Here is a 17,674-nt window from a genome sequence, read left to right on the forward strand (position 1 = left end):
TGTGAATGAGCTCATGTGAATGAGTCACGTACAACACTACGACGAGACAAGAAAAAAGTTCAATGATTTTAAGCATGCGTCGAATTGATTCCGATCTAGGCGTAGGATTTTTGGTCGTCGGAATTGCATACAGACAATCGGAATTTCCGACAAGAACTTTTGTTGTTGTAAAAATTGAGAACCAGCTCTCAAACATTTGTTGTCGGAAATTCCAACAGCAAATGTCTGATGGAGCATACACACGGTCGGAATATCCAACCAAAAGCTCACATCGAACATTTGTTGTCAGAAATTCCGACCGGGTGTACGCGGCATTAATCTCCTCTCAATGTGATAAAAAATATTGTCAATAATTTTTTTTCCAAAAATGTAACTGAGGCCAAACCTTACCATAAAAAAAGTTCCTCATCCATGGGTCCATATATTAATTATCCAAACTGGGCGAAATTCTGGCTCCCATTGCTGCCCCTATCTTTTGTAAATAGAATTGTTCCTCAAACCAAAAGTAATGATGTATTAAACAAAACTCCAAGCAATTAATAATGAATGAATATTGCGATCCTATTCCAATGCCTCCTTGCCTGCTGCTAAGCCCTTTTTGTGAAGTTACAATCTCTTCATTCTCTTTATTTTGCCGTCTGTAAACACATATCTCCTTAAAGTCCGTACCACCCCTTTGATATTTCTTTATTTTTTTATTTAAATTCTCTACTTAAAGGTGTGTGTGTATTTATAAAAAAAAAACATTATAGATACCTTTTTTATATTTTTTATAAATGATCACATGACCTCTATTTTCAGCTGGGGTGGAGACTTTAGGGAGACCTGTCAGAGAAGTAGCAATATACAGATTTTTCCAGTGACTAGCTGTGCATGGGGGGGGGGGGGGGTTGGGGGTGTCATCACAGGTCTGACCACTGGGGTACAGGCAGACTGTGCACCCAAATAGAATGCAAAACAGAAAACTGACCATGCTGGGATACATGTGCTGACATGCCCTTGTGTGGTCAGTTTGAAAAAGCAGGAGGACTGGCAGGATCACTTGGTATTTCACACAAAGGGAACAATGCAAATAAAAGGCTACATTTTCATACGAATACATGGAAACACAGTCACATATGAGGAACATGAAATGTTTGGGTAACATACACATTAACTAAACTAAAAACTTCTTGAAGGAATTAGCGACCGCCCACCCACCCACCCACAAAGTACTGTAGGCAAAGTGATGTACCCTTATGTGGCTGCCTACTTCTGGGCTTAGGGCGCGTACATGCATGCCCATCCCACCAGCACTCGCTGTGATTGTACACAATGGGAGCCTATCAGCAAGTCCCAACCAATGATTCACAGCTGGGACTTGCTGGTCATCTGTGTATATTCACAGCCCAGAGCTCTGTGTTGGCATTTAACACAGGGCTCTGTACACAGGGGGCAATCTCTGCAAAGCATGGATGAGAAACATAGAAATCAATTAGTAAAATCAGCACACTGATTTTCCGTTAGGATTTATTTCCGTATGAAAATTCGAAAGCCAGCTTTCAATCTTTTGCTGGTGGAAATTCCGCCAGAAAAAGTCAGATGGAGCACACACACGGTCAGAATTTCCGTTCAAAAGCTCACATCGGACTTTTGCTGGTGAAATTTCCGAACGTGTGTATGGGGCATTACAGTGGTAGTAGCTTAAATTTGGGTTGATTAAAAAGAATCCGTTCCTAGTTGCTGTATATACTGCCCACCTAGGCTACAGTCCTTGCACTACAAAATACTTACTATGCCACAATTTACAGTTTCCCAAACACACACAAACCTCGGGACAAAGTAGGAGATAGACAGAGAGAGGGAGAACATGAGTGTGAGCATTCCCCATCCATGGGTAGTGCCACAAAATCTGGGAAAAGCCTGCAGATTTAAGCTGACCAAGACATACACAGCGGAGGAGACAATAAATCAGCTGTGGTGCTCACAAAATACTCCTTAATTACAAAAATGTAAGTAGAATCCTATAGATACGCATATCTTTAAGAACAAAAGGATAGTTTTTCAAAAACTGAAACTTTTATTATACATCTTTCTCTGCATAGAATATAGACAGACAGCACATACTTTGATTCTAGCTAGGGATGATCTGAAAGTACCTGGGTTTGGTTAGCAGTAGGTTCATTCAACAGCTCACATGTTTTGAATGTAAATCCAAACCCCACTGAGGTCACAGGGGGCTAAATCTTTAAAATCAATTCTGACAATTAAGGCTAATAGGCAAATGATATCCACGGCACCCTTATTTTTAAAGAGTTTTCCAAATTCTGATAAGCCTCCTGCATGCAGACTCCCACAACTCTGGGCCCATGGCCCTTGTCCTCTTCAATATAGTGACAAGGTGCTTTGCTAGAAGGTTCTTCCCTGGCTGGGTACCATCCCCATGTTGAGGGCCCCTTTTCTGGACAATCAGGCTGCATGCTTAGATGAGGGTCATTGTTGAATCTGAGGGGTGGGGAGGGTAATTTCTTGTTTGATTTTTGCATATGGCGCCTTCTTAAAATTCACACCAAACCCAAAAGGAACTGGTATATATTTTGGAGGCCTTTTTTTATGTGTCAGCGACCCGTCCCACTATTTTGTTTGCATTAAGCTGTTAGTCAGAGTCCCCCGCTGACAGCTGAGTGACCAGGCATGGATGTACTGTACCCATGGTCGCTGCCAGCTCCCTTACAAACAGCATGAGAGGGAAGTCACGTTTAGCAGGTAGCAATACCAATGCTAAATATCCCACTTCCCACTGCTGTTGTAGGTTGCATTGTGGGATGTGGCCAAAGGTTCCTGAGAATTCTGATTTTGGCCCCACTCCCAACATGTAAAATTTGGACCAAACAGGGGTGCAGCATGGTGAGCTGCACCGTTGTAGGAGAGTGTAGGATCCTTAAATGTATGTCCAATCCCAGCTGTCAGGCAAGGAGAAGGTTGGCTTTGGAAAGCAGACACTAACGCAGTTATTCACTTTACGGTCAACACAAAAGACAAGGGGGCACTCTTTCCGTCTAGAGGAAAAAAGATTTAATCTCCAAATACGGAAAGGTTTCTTCACAGTAAGGGCTCTTTCACACGGGCGGCCCGTTCAGGTCCACCTGCCAGTTTTTTTGGCGGACCTGAACGGGCGCTCCGTGCTCCTCTATGGAGCCGCGGATGTCAGCGGTGACATGCCGCTGACATCCGATCCGCCAAAGTGTGACGAGAGGAAAAACCTACTTTTCCATACGTCTGGCGGATCGGGTGAACACGGACAGACGTTCCGCGTTCATCCGATCCCCCCATAGGGGAGAGCGGAGAAAAGACAGGGCAGTCCCTGCACAGTGTGCGGGGACCGCCCTGTCATCCGACGGCTCAGCGGGGATCAACGGAGCGATCCTCGCTGAGCAAGCGGAGGTTCACGGGGTGGATCATTACTGATCCGCCCCATGTGAAAGGGGCCTAAGAGCTGTGAAAATGTGGAACAGACTCCCTCCAGAGGTGGTTCTGGCCAGCTCAGTAGATTGCTTTAAGAAAGGGCTGGATACTTTCCTAAATGTACATAATATAACTGAGTACTAACATTTAAATGTAAAGTTGATCCAGGGAAAATCCGATTGTCTCTCAGGGGATCAGGAAGGAATTTTTCCCCCTGCTGTAGCAAATTGGATCATGCTCTGCTGGGGTTTTTTGTCTTCCTCTGGATAAACTGTGGGAATAGAATTGGGTATATGGGATTGTACGATATTTTTAATTTTATTTACTTATTTTCTTATAGTTCAACTGGATAGACTTGTGTCTTTTTTCAACCTGACTAACTATCTGCTGTGTCAAATGTGAGTGTGCACAGTGTGATTGCTCCCGTTATGGAGCAGGAATTGAGTTCTCAGCTATACCCAGGAATAAAGACCATAAAAGTAATTTGTACCAACTTTGATTGATGCTGAGTTTCTTCTAGTGTAGCTATTTGAAAGACACCTTACCTGTGATGGGTCATTATTGAATACTGAAAAAAATCTGTATGTCGGAAATGTTGTAATTAGAAAATGAAGCTTTGTTTATCCAGGTGCCATCCAGCTGATATATTCTTTTGTGAGGAGGAGATCTTGAGGAGATCCTACATGTGGAGAAGAATGGGACAAACACTATGGAGGTGTTGGGATTCTGATGGTTGAAATAATAGGGTTCTGCCACTCTGGTTAACTATCATGTGGTGTCTTGAGGGCCCCAGTCTTGATTAATTCAGCATCATGTAGTAGGTCCTGGGCAAAAGCTTCCCGAAACCCAAGTGTCCAAGTTTATCGAAAATCCAGAGTTCAAGATGGGGTTAGATAACCTCTAACTAAGTTTTTACCAATGTCCCCGGTCCTAAGGAATTAAATCCTGGAGGTTTCATTCAGAACAGGTTTTTCTTTAAAGCATGATAACAGCTCCAGTTGCATAAAAAAAGAAGAATGTGTCAACTTCACTACGTTTGCACATCATTATGCACAAGAACTTTGTATTGTTTAATTAAATCACAAAATATGTTTGGTGTTCTGTTTTTTTCCAAGGTTGATGACTCCTAAACTACTAAAACTTTTTTGATGACCCTCAATTTGCCATCACATGAACAGATTATATTACTGAAACACACCTGAAGGTGAATACTATAAGTAATTTCAGCTGAATAAAAGGACATAATCTCCTCTGCTCTACCCTAAAAGTTAAATATTTGCCTGTTGAGCCAATAAGAGCGCTTAGTTTCTATTTTATTGTAGCTGAAATTGTTTTTTTTCTAGGTTTCTTTACAACTAATTGTGCTGTGCATTGTTTTATTCCATGGCTGTGAATGAGCATATGATATATTTTAATAGCAGTAGCAAAAGAGCAATAAAGACAGTGGTATCGCCTAGTCTATCCTCTATATAAAAGCAGAATAGGCACAGGAGAATGCCAATCCTGCAGAGTCGTGTGTGTGCCAACATATCTTAAAGTAAGTATTATCAGCTTTTTGTTCAAGAAGCCAGCTGATCAAATTATGAAAAATCTGTTTGTTTTTTATCATTTTCAGTTGCATGAATAAGATAATGATGGGATGCAGGAATTTTAGTGCATTTTGTGGTGCTTCTATCGCCACCTTCTCAGCCTCATTCCAATCAAATTATTAAAATGTTGATTTTTTTTTGTCATTTACAGTTGCATGAATACAATACAGACAATATGCAGGCATTTATAGTAACTATTGTGCTGCTTCTATCAGCCACCTTCTCAGCCTCATTCCAATTAGAAGGAGGTAAGAAAACCTTTTAATATGCTTAATGTTTTAAGATCCACTACTGTAAAGAATTGCAGTCTTTATACCATAGCTCCCATTGGTCCCTCATTTTGAACCAAATCCATCTGTGCCACTTTCCTCCCCATTTGTCCTTGTTTTGATCTATTGTATAAACCTTTATTTTATCTACTGTTTTAATAACTAAAATGTTTTACTTTACTAAACTTTTAATTCAGCCTCTAAATCAGGGGTCTCAAACTCAAATTACCTGAGGGCCACAAGACAAGTTTTCATATGCCATGGGGGGCCGCATGCAAACTTTCAAACTTCAAAAACAACAGTACTGGTGTCAGCGAACACATTATTAACCCCCAGCACTGGTGTCAGCGAGCGCATTATTACCACCAGCACTGGTGTAAGTCAGGGTTTGACAAATTTGCTTGGAATCTAGGAGCCAGCTAAAAAAGTTAGGAGCCAGAAAACGCACCCCGTCCCGACGAGCTTGCGCGCAGAAGCGAACACATACGTGAGCAGCGCCCGCATATGTAAACGGTGTTCAAACCACACATGTGAGGTATCGCCGCGATTGGTAGAGTGAGAGCAATAATTCTAGCACTAGACCTCCTCTGTAACTTAAAACATGCAACATGTAGATTTTTTTAAACGTCGCCTATGAAGATTTTAAAGGGTAAAAAAGTTTGTCGGCATTCCACAAGCGGACACAATTTTGAAGCGTGACATGTTGGGTATGAATTTACTCGGCGTAACATTATCTTTCATAATATTAAAAAAAATGGGGATAACTTTACTGTTGTCTTATTTTTTAATAAAAAAAAGTGTAATTTTTTCCCAAAAAAGTGCGCTTGTAAGACCGCTGCGCAAATACGGCGTAACAGAAAGTATTGCAATGATCGCTATTTTATTCTCTAGGGTGTTAGGATAAAAAATATATATAATGTTTGGGGGTTCTAATTAGAGGGAAGAAGATGGCAGTGAAAATAGTGAAAAATAACATTAGAATTGCTGTTTAACTTGTAATGCTTAACTTGTAATACCAACGGCCACCACCAGATGGCGCCAGCTCACATCTGGTGGTAATAACTTGTAATACCAACGGCTCACCACCAGATGGCACCAGCTCAAAAAAAAAAAAAAAAAATGTTTTTTTTTTTTTTTTTTTTGCTCCCCTCACTTCCACCCTGCCTGAGGGCCATTTATAACTGGTCCGCGGGCCGCAAATGGCCCGCGGGCCGGTACTTTGAGACCACTGCTCTAAATGATTACATTTGTACCTTGAAAAGATAGAATAAAGGAAAGGGAGTGGTAAATAAAGCATATTGGTTTTAAAGGAGAACCCCATCTTTTTAGGGAACATGTTTCATGTTGCTCCCATTTTTACCACAAGACCCCTTTGACAGTGGGGTGCTTTTTAGGCATTTTACCGGAAAAAAAAAAAAAAACGTGCAATAAACAAAAAAAGAGTGAAAATTTTGAAAAAAAAAACACCAATATTTTTTACTTTTTGCTATGATAAAAATATGTAAAAAAAATATTTTTTTTTTACTTTAGGCCGATATGTATTCTTCTACATATTTTTGGTTAAAAAAATTGCAATAAGCGTATATTGATTGGTTTGCGCAAAAGTTATAGCTTCTACAAAATAGGGGATAGTTTTATGGCATTTTTATTATAATTTTTTTTATTAGTAATGTCAGCGATCAGCGATTTTATCATGACTGCGACATTATGGCAGACACATCAGACACTTTTGACACTATTTTGGGACCATTGTCATTTATACAGCGATCAGTGCTATAAAAATGCATTGATTATTGTGTAAATGACACTGGCAGGGAAGGGGTTAAACACTAGGGGGTGAGGAAGGGGTTAAGTGTGTCCTAGGGAGTAATTCTAACTGTTGGGGGGGGGGCTGGGCTACAAGTGACACGACAGTGATCACCGCTCCAGATGACAGGGAGCAGTAGATTACTGTCCTGTCACTAGGTAGAACAGGGAAATGCCTTGTTTGCATAGGCATCTCCCTGCTCTGTAGCTCTGTGACACGATCGAGGGACACCGGCGGACATCAGGTCTGCGGGTCCTGCGGGCACGGTCTCAGATCGCCGTGCTGAATGCCAGCAATGCTATCCTGATCACATCAAATGACGTCCGATCATAATAACTAAACCACTTTGCTGCTGTCATTCTGCTATATGGCGGGTGGCAAGTGGTTAAAGCGTTTGCCACCCCAACATTTCATATTCCTGATATGTGTATGTTGTACCATGTACTTTTATTAAAAAGTATACTGTTCTATTTGCAGTGCTTCCTTTGTGTGAATTTCCTGGTGATCCTGCCAGTCCCCTTGCTTTCCTATTTCAAACTGGCAATGCCAGAGCATGGAATTAAATTACTTTCAGCGTTATCAGTTTGCTTTTCTGCAGCCTGCCTGTACTCCAATGGTCAGACTTGTGTTGACCCACTCCTTTACACAGCTCCTCTCCCCTACAGAAGATGAAAGTACTGGTAAACTCTGCCTTCTACTGATATCCCCTTGCAACCCCTGCCTCACCACAAGCTGAGTGAAAAGATCATGTGATATTTAGAATTTGATTTATTTATACAGTACATACACAGGTGTGCTGTCTTGCATTTCTATTTTAAACTCAATGGGTTGTTTTACAAGGTAAGGGTTCATATAAACCTTAACTTGTTCATAAACATTATGGTTGGAGAATAATAGTTCAATCTCAGTGTTTGCTGGCGATGACGATACAAAGTTAAAGTGGAAGTCCATGCTAAAACTAAAATCCCTGCATCTATAGACTATCTATCTATCTAGCCCAGGAAAAAAATCAGTATACATACCTTTTTTTAAGGCAATTCTCTAGCGGAGGCTCTGCTGAGGACATGGCCGACAACATACCGTGAAATGAATGGGAAGTGACGTCACCCATAGAGTTACTATGGGGCTTCCATTGTTGTCTGTGTCCTCTGCACCTGCCTACACCGTGAAGCTGTGGCTGACAGCTTATCGTGGTATCAGGTCGGATCGCCTGCAGAAAAGGTATGTAAACTGATTTCTATACATGAAGGGATTTTAGATTTAGCATGGACTTCCACTTTAAAGGGGTGTTCCAGCCTTTTTTTAAGTTTATTAAAAGTCAGCAGCTACAAAAAGTGTAGCTGCTGGCTTTTAATAAACAGACACTTACCTGCTCCACGGTTCCAGCGACGCGGCGGCCGGGGCTCCGCTCCTCGCCCCCCTCGCGGGCCGGCGTCTTCATTCCTAGTGTGGGCACCCGGCAGTGACAGCTTTCGGCTTCACGGCCGGGCACCCACTGCGCATGCGCGAGCGGCGCGGCGCCGTCCGATTGGACAGGCGCTCGCCTACAGGGAGGGGCTGCAATAAGGCGATTAAGCTAATCGCCTTACCAGCCTCTCGGCGGAAGGAGGAAGTGGGACAGGAAGTCCCACTTCTCCTGAAGCCCCCGCCCCCCCCCCCAAAACAATTACATGCCAAATGTGGCATGTAAGGGGGCAAGGAGTGGGTTAAGCGGAAGTTCAATTTTTAGGTGGAACTCCGCTTTAAGCAGGGCAATAACTTTAGAACAGATTGTAGCAATGGTTCAAGAAGGCCTAGTTCAAATGGGGGGGGGGGGGGGGTCAGTTATATGTCAGATCAAGTTTAACATTGAAAAATGTAATGCACTTAGGAGCTAAAAATATGAATGCAAGTTACTCATTAGGGGGAGAACCTCTGGGGGTCCTAGTAGATCATAGACGTAGCAATAAGCATGCAATGCCAAGCTGCAGCAAGCAAGGCTATCAGACTCCTATTATGCAAGAGTGTGCCGTCCAGTTCAGGTTACCAGTCCTCAGGAAGGATGTATTTGAACTGGAGAAAGTCGAGAGAAGGGTAACGCAGCTAATAAGCAGCCTGGAGATACTCAGTTATGAAGAATGACTACAAACTTTAAAACTATTCTCCCTGGAGAAGAGATGATTAGGAGGGGATAGGAGCGCAAAATACAAATCTTTAATTGGTGACTGTATTATTGGGAGAATTCTATTTAATCGAATGCCTCTTAAGCCTCGTACATGCGATCGGATTTTCCGATGAGGAATTGTGTGATTGCAGACGGTTGTCGGAAAATCCGACCGTTTGTACACTCCATCGGACAATTGTTGTCGGATTTTTCAACAACAAATGTGGGATAGCGTGCTTTCACATTTTCTGACAACAAATGTGTAATGTTGGATTTTCCGATTGTGTGTACACTAGTCCATCGGAAAAAAATCCAAAGTACAAGCACGCATGCTTAGAAGCAATGCTCACCATAACATAACATTACCAGAAGTTGCCCAAAGGGTGGCGCTAAAGAGCTGAAAACCACATCGTTTTGTGTTTGTTGGCTGATAATTCTTTGCCGTTTGTATGCAATACAAGTTCACGGCCAAAGCCCTTCGGATAAAAGTCAGAGGCTTTGTCCGATGTAAATCCGATCGTGTGTGTACGAGGCTTAAAGAAGACATGCAAGCCACAAAATTAAGTTATATGAGATACGAATCAATCTTAGACCCCATTCACACCTGAGCGACAGCCGCGTTCGGCGATAGCGGCGTATTTTGCCGCGGGTGTGAAACTTTCAATTTTTTTTTTTTTTTTTCAAAAGTCTTCCCATTGCTGTCAATGGGAAAACGCCACTGTCGCCTGAAAAAAAGGGTCCGGGACTTTTTTTCAGGCGACAGGCGTTCGGCGTCTATGAGATGTGAACCATCTCCATAGACAGCAATGGGAATTCTCCCCTCTAGCGGCAGAAGCGTCCGGCGTCGGGCGTGTTGTCGCTCAGGTGTGAATGCAGCCTTAAACTGCATAAGGGGTTGTTTACTCTAAAGCTGGATACACACTGTACAATTTTCTGTCGATTTTTTCCTTCAGATTTACCAAAATCATATAATATAAGGTCAATCCTTAAGAGTTTCAATTTGTATGCAATCAGGCAGGCCCTTGCACTACATGGTTTTGGTGAATCTACAGAAAATCAGACAACAAACGTTTAGTGTGTATGGGGTCTTAGAGCTGTAAGAACCCCATTGGAGTGACTTGAGTCTCTCCTATCTGGGCAGCCTGCCAAGTCTGAGAACATGATAAAAGAAGCAAATAGATGCATTGGGGGGTATTTACTAAAGGCAAATTCACTTTGCACTACAAGTGCAAACAACAAGTGCAAAGTACACTCGGAATTGCAGTCGCTGTAGATCCGAGGTGGACATGCAAGGAGATTAAAAAACAGCATTTTAGCTTGCACATGATTAGATGATAAAATCAGCAGAGCTTCCCCTCAGATTTAAAGGCCTCAATGGTTCTACTTATCAAAGGAATGAACTCTGGTGTGTAGAAGATCTCAGTTTAACTATTAAAAGAATAAGGCACGGATTCAGAAAGCACTTGCGCCGACGTATCTTTCTATACGCCGCGTAAGTGCACTGATGCGCCGTCGTATCTATGCGCCTGATTCTTAAAGCTAGATACGCCTGAATTCTGGCTCCATCCGACCAACGTAAGTCTCCTACGCCGTCGGATCTTGGGCGCATATTTATGCTGGCCGCAAGGGGCGCTTCCATTGTTTTACGCGTCGAATATGTAAATGAGCGAGATACGACGATTCACGAACGTACTTACGCCCGTCGCAGTAATCTACACTGTTTACGTAAGTCGTACGTCTGGCGTAAAGTTAAGCCTCATAAAGCAGGGGTAAGTCATGTTAGGGTATGGACCAGGGAACAGCCGTCGTATTTTACGTTGTTTACGTAAGTCGTACATGAATGGGGCTGGGCGTAGGTTACGTTCATGTCGTAGGCATTGAGCCGTCGTATCTTAGGGAGTATATGCGACTCGATTCTGAGCATGCGCGCGCATGCGCCGTTCGTTCGGCCCTTCATTTGCATGGAGTCACGCTTCATTTTAATAGATCACGCCCACTTCCTTCCTACTTTGAATTAGGCGGGCTTACGCCGGCCAATTTACGTTACGCCGGCGCAACAAAGGGAGCAAGTGCTTTGTGAATACTGACCTTGCCTCTCTATGTTACGTCGGCGTAGTGCATATGAGATGCGCTACGCCGCTCTAAAGATGCGCCGATCTACGTGAATCCGGGCCCTAATCTTTTCTGACATGTGTGGCTTACAAGTAAAAATCCAGTATTTTCTGCTAGAAAATCACTTAAAACCCCCAAACATTCTATATATTTTTTAGCAGAGACCCTAGAGAATAAAATGGCGGTTGTTGCAATATTTTATGTCACACTGTATTTGCGCAGTGGTCTTTTAAACACAATTTTTTTCTGAAAAAAATACACTTTAATGAATTAAAAAAAAAAACTAAACAGTAATGTTAGCCCATTTTATTTTCGTCCAAAAGTGATTACCTGTTTTTGTGTATTTAACCACTCGCTTACTGGGCACATATACCCCCTTCCTGTCCAGGCGAAATTTCAGCTTCTGGCACTGCATCTCTTTAACTGACAATTGCGCGGTCGTGCGACGTGGCTCCCAAACAAAATTGACGTCCTTTTTCCCCCACAAATAGAGCTTTCTTTTGGTGGTATTTGATCACCTCTGCGGTTTTAATTTTTTGCGCTATAAACAAAAAAAGAGCGACAATTTTGAAAAAAAAAACACAATTTTTTTTACTTTTTGCTATAATAAATATCCAATTTTTTTTTTTTAACTATTTTTTTCTCAGTTTAGGCCGATATGTATTCTTCTACATATTTTTGGTAAAAAAAAAATATATCGCAATAAGCGTATAGTGACTGGTTTGCGCAAAAGTTATAGCGCCTACAAAATAGGGGACATAATTATGATTTTTTTTTATTAATTTCTTTTTACTAATAATGGCGGCGATCTGCGATTTTTTTTATTGGGACTGCGACATTATGGCGGACACATCGGACACTTTTGACACATTTTTGGGACCATTCACATTTATACAGCGATCAGTGTTATATGACGTCCTGTCAGAACAATAGAGCTATCGTGCCGCCGTCAATTAACGGCGGGCCGGTAGTATAGTGGTTAAAGGGGTTGTAAAGGTAAATGTTTTTTCACCTTAATGCATCCCGCACCGGGGGGCGGGGCCGAGTGATACAGTCGGCGTCTATGCCCGCCGCTGTATCACGGGAGCGCGCCTGCAAAAGCTTTCCACCATGCAAGCTCGCTCGCATGAAGGTGGAAAGCTCTTGTGAGGAGGAGCGGAGACAGCCACAGAGGGACCCCAGAAGACAGGGTTCAGGGACACTCTGTGCAAAATGAGCTGCACAGTGGAGGTAAGTATAACATGTTTGTTATTTTACAAAAAAAAAAAAAAAATTACTTTAGTGTTCCTTTAAGATTTAAGATTTTTTTTATCTAAATTATACATACAAGTGCACTGATTGGAGGCTTGTTGTGTTTAATAAATGTTTAATTCAAGACATTTTCTGTATCACTTCTGATTACTTAACTGTTAGATTTTATGAGATGAAGGAAAAATATCAGCATTGGCCAGAGAAAAACCCATATCGGTCGACCTCTAATATTTTGGCCTAAATTTATGAAGATTTCATCTGCGTACAGTGTTGCATGACTGCGTAATTGTCATTCAAAGTGTGACAGCTCTGAAGGAAGGAAATTGTCCTGGGCATGAAGGGGGTGATGTGCCAGGTATTGAAGTAGTTAATGAAATCAGGTGCCATATCCACACGGTATCTCACAAAAGTGAGTACACCCCTCACATTTTTGTAAATATTTTATTACATCTTTTCATGTGACAACACTGAAGAAATGACACTTTGCTACAATGTAAAGTAGTGAGAGTACAGCTTGTATAACAGTGTAAATTTGCTGTCCCCTCAAAATAACTCAACACACAGCCATTAATGTCTAAACCGCTGGCAACAAAAGTGAGTACACCCCTAAGTGAAAATGTCCAAATTGGGCCCAAAGTGTCAATATTTTGTGTGACCGTCAATATTTTCCGACACTGCCTTAACCCTCTTGGGCATGAAGTTCACCAGAGCTTCACAGGTTGCCACTGGAGTCCTCTTCCACTCCTCCATGACGACATCACAGAGCTGGTGGATGTTAGAGACTTTGTTGCTCCTCCACCTTCCATTTGAGGATGCCCCACAGATGTTCAATAGGGTTTAGGTCTGGAGACATGCTTTGCGAGACCATCACCTTTACCCTCAGCTTCTTTAGTAAGGCAGTGGTCATCTTGGAAGTGTGTTTGTGGTTGTTATCATGTTGGAATACTGCCCATACTTGGCCACCATGTTGCAGCTCAGTTTCAAAATTTTTATTTTTCAGATCCTCAGAGAGTTTTTTGCCATGAGGTGCCATCTTGAACTTCCAGTGACCAGTATGAGAGAGTGATAACACCAGATTTAACACACCTGCTCCCCACTTACACCCGAGACCTTGTAACACTAACGAGTCACATTACACCGGGGAGGGAAAATGGCTAATTGAACCCAATTTGGACATTTCCACTTAGGGGTGTACTCACTTTTGTTGCCAGTGTTAATGGCTGTGTGTTGAGTCATTTTGAGGGGACTTTACATTGTAGCAAAGTGACATTTTTTCAATGTTGTCACTTTAAAAAATATGATAAAATATTTACAGAAATGTGAGGGGTGTACTCACTTTTGTGTGTATATATATATATATATATATATATATATATATATATATATATATATGTATATACACATACACACACGTATATTATATATTGTACGCACCTTTCCTATGGCTTCCAGAGGTGCAGAGGATTATATATTGTGTATAGAATGTATAACCTCAATGTTACTCAAGAGGCATTGTTAATCTAAGGCCCTGTACACACGACCGAACATGTCCGCTGAAACTGGTCAGCAGACATGTTCGGTCGTGTGTACGGCCGACCGGACAATTGTCTGGCGGATCGGACAGGTTTCCAGCAGACAAATGTTTCTTAGCATGCTAAGAAACATGTCCGCTGGAAGCCTGTCCGTTGGACATGTTCGGTCGTCTGTACAGACTCATCGTACATGTCCGCTCGGCCGAAAGCCCTCGCATGCGCCAAAGTGATTCGACGCATGCGTGGAAGCATTGACCTTCCAGGGTCGCGCACGTCGCCGTGTCATCGTCGCGGCGACGGCGCGCCCACGTCACCGCGTATCGTTGTCCGCACGGATTTCTGTCTGATGGTGTGTACAACCATCAGACAAAAATCTCGAGCGGACATGTCCGCTGAAAACGGTCCGAAAACGGTCCGGCGGACAGTCCGCTCGTCTGTACGGGGCCTAATAGGTGAAAAAGTATAGGTAAACACATAAACCTAGTACAACGTAAATTGTGAAAAAATGCCAGCTTATATAATTCACTTAGCTGCTGTTCACAACGAATGAGGTTTTGAAGCCACAGGTCAGTGCTACTTCAGGTGCAATTTGCCTGACATCTGTGCGACTTCATGCACAGATACCTATGGAAGTGATACCTAAAATCGCAAAAAATAGCGCAGGAACCTTTTTTTTTTTTATCGGTGTGGAAACGCAACGTTGGTGTTGCACTGATTTGAACAGTTACATTGTCTACAATAGAGTAAAATGTCATGTAATTTAGACCTCTCAAATCGCATGACAAGTCGCACATGCGCGAACGGGGGCTAAATGATCTTCCCAACAACTTGTGAAAGAAAACGCAGTTACTAGTGGGGGGTATAGGAATAGATATACTAAAAAGACAAAAAAAAAGTTGAGAAAAATTAAAGTATGTTTATTATACAGTAGTAGCAAAAATGGCAACAGAGTACAGTTGAAGACCCGGGGCACAGACCCCATGTGCCAGAATCTAGCAACACCCTCATTTTTATAAGTGCTACATTTAGGGGCGCAAATTAATTAGGAGATTTAAATGTTTCCTCATTATAATATTTGTTCTTTTTTTTTTTTGCAGGGTATGCTATCAGTAACAGAGCTGATGCAATGTCAACTTGTAAACTAAAGAGTATGTATTGTTTAATTATAGGAATTATTTAGTATTATGTATTTGATATGTATATATGTAAATCTAAGGTTTTTAGAAAAGAACTGGTTTATGTAGTTCAAAGAGCAGTGTGTACAATGTGGTAATGCATAGCAATAGTCAGACTGTACCTTCCAATGGCATGATGGTGACAAATTAAGGTTTAAAGCAACACTATAGCAGTGGCATGATAAAAAATGTCGGCATCTCTATACTTGTTCTGAATGCTGCCATATTGGGTTTTTTCCTCTGGAAAGTTGGAGCAGTTGACGCATATACACAAATAGGTTTAAATATTCTTCAACAGCAGACATTGCAGGTCTTTGCTGAGAAAGGAAAATATTTTGAAAGATCTTGTGACATCGCTTTCACAATTAGGATTGCCACCGGTCCGTGATTCACCTGGACAGTTCGGGTTTGGAATCATATGTCCGGGTTTCAAACTGCCTGAAACCCGGACACATTATTCAGACTGGACTATGGCCTCCCAGCAGGGTTGCTAGCTCCAGCTGTCTGTTACACTCTCTTTTACACTGCCCAAAGCCCGCACTATTAACCCCCCCACCACACACACACAGGGCCGGACTTACCATTGGGCTTGACTGGGCTCAAGCCCATGGGCCCCGCCCAATAGGGGGCCCCGGATGGCAACCCCCTTTAAAAGGGCAACCCCCCCCTTTTTTTTTCTAGGGGTCCGGAGGTCTTCAGGGCCCCAGGATGGCAACCCCCCTTTTTTTTATTTTATAATTTTTTTTTTATAAATATATATATATATATATTTTTTTTTATTAAAGGGCTCAGAGGTCCCCAGGGCCCCGGATGGCAACCTCCCTTTTTTTATGTATTTTTTATAAATGTTTATTTTTTATTATTAAAGGGCCCAGACGTTTCTTTTTATTAAAGGGCTGCCCCCTTTATTTATATATATTTTTCTCTATATCTTATTTTCTTGTAAAGGCCCCCCCCCCCTTCTCAATTTGCGGCAGCCCCCCCGCTTCGCTTCTCAATTTCAGGCGGCAGCAAACCCCCCGCCCCCACGGTTCTCTGCTCCAGGGGGCCCATGCCTTAAGCTGTGTGAGGGGCCCCCAAATTTGCAGTCCCGCGAAAGGGTTAATTTTCCCGCACTGCAAGAGGAGGCAACACGGAAGCAGGAGGAACCGTAGTGGTGTGTGGAGGACTGTGGCTGCTGAAGGGAAGAAAGCCGACAGCCGGGCTAATGACAGTCTGTGGCCCCGGCTGTCGGCACAGGTGAGAGGCACTCCCCTCCGCTCAACAACTGCACTCCCCCCCCAGGACCCAGGAGGAACAGGAGCGGTGTGTGGATGTCTGGTGAAGGGAAGAGAACCATCACATTCCGTGCACAGGTGAGAGGCACCCCGCTCAACAACTTTAATGTGCACCCCCCCTCAACAACTTTAATGTGCCCCCCCCGCTCAACAACTTCAAATCGCCCCCCCCCCCGCTCAAAACACTCAAGCCCAGGGGCCCCCACCACCCTAAGTCCTGTCCTGCACACACACACACACACAGAGGGGAGAGAGGGCTCAATCTGCTCCTCTTCCTCCCACTCCTACCCATCTGTGTCTGCCCACACTCCAATCCCCGGCGCTGTGCCTCAGAAAATGAAAGTCCAGCAGCGAAACACATCGTTTTCCTCGTCGAGTTCCTTGTCAGGCTGTCGAGGAACCCGACAAGGCAAGTTTCTCCATTCCCGTCAAGGAAATAGAGAACTTGCTCTCTTTTTGGCTCGTCGAGTTTCTCGACAGTTTCCTTGACGAAAATGTACACACGACCGGTTTCCTCGGCAAAAAAATATCTCCCAGCAAGTTTCTAGCTGTTTTTTTGCAGAGAAACTCGGTCGTGTGTACGAGGCTTCAGGTAAATCAGGGTTCTCAGAGCACCCCTTACATCAGAGTTCCCCGTTACACCAGAGGACGCAGTGTTCCCCCTTACATCAGAGTCCTCTCCGTGCATCAGATTACTCAGTGCTCCCCCTTAAATCAGGGTTCCCAGAGCATCCCTTATGTTAGAGTCCCCAGAGTTCTCCTTTACATCAGAGTCTGCAGAGTCTCGCCTTACAGTGTAAGGGAACTCTGCAGATTCAGATGTGAAAGGGAAACTCTGTGGACTCTGATGTAAAGGGGACTCTTGTGAAAAACTTCATATGATTAGAAATGTTATTTAATTGTAAAATACATGTATAGTTTACTTTATACCATTAAAAAAAAATTGCTGTGCGCCGCTAAAGTGTTCGGGTTTGACTTGAAGAAAAGGTGGCAACCCTATTCACAATCTCTTCCTGACCCATATATTGTAAACAATTGGGTTTCTTATCTATTTGTCTTGCCGCACTGTAACATG

At 42.9% G+C, this 17,674-nt stretch overlaps 1 protein-coding gene across 1 annotated transcript in view; it reads left to right on the forward strand.

The window, feature by feature from the left end:
- Positions 1-4,876: 4,876 nt before the first annotated feature.
- The window catches only part of LOC120927764 (uromodulin-like), a 37,675-nt gene continuing 24,877 nt past the window's right edge, over positions 4,877-17,674 (forward strand). Inside the window, exons 1-3 of the mRNA XM_040338664.1 lie at positions 4,877-4,981; positions 5,185-5,281; positions 15,245-15,295. Of these exons, the coding sequence (XP_040194598.1) occupies positions 5,209-5,281; positions 15,245-15,295 (124 nt within the window). The 5' untranslated portion in view covers positions 4,877-4,981; positions 5,185-5,208. The remainder of the gene's footprint in view (positions 4,982-5,184; positions 5,282-15,244; positions 15,296-17,674) is intronic.

The sequence above is a fragment of the Rana temporaria genome, chromosome 2, assembly GCF_905171775.1.
Source record: "Rana temporaria chromosome 2, aRanTem1.1, whole genome shotgun sequence".
In the NCBI taxonomy this organism is placed as follows: domain Eukaryota; kingdom Metazoa; phylum Chordata; class Amphibia; order Anura; family Ranidae; genus Rana; species Rana temporaria.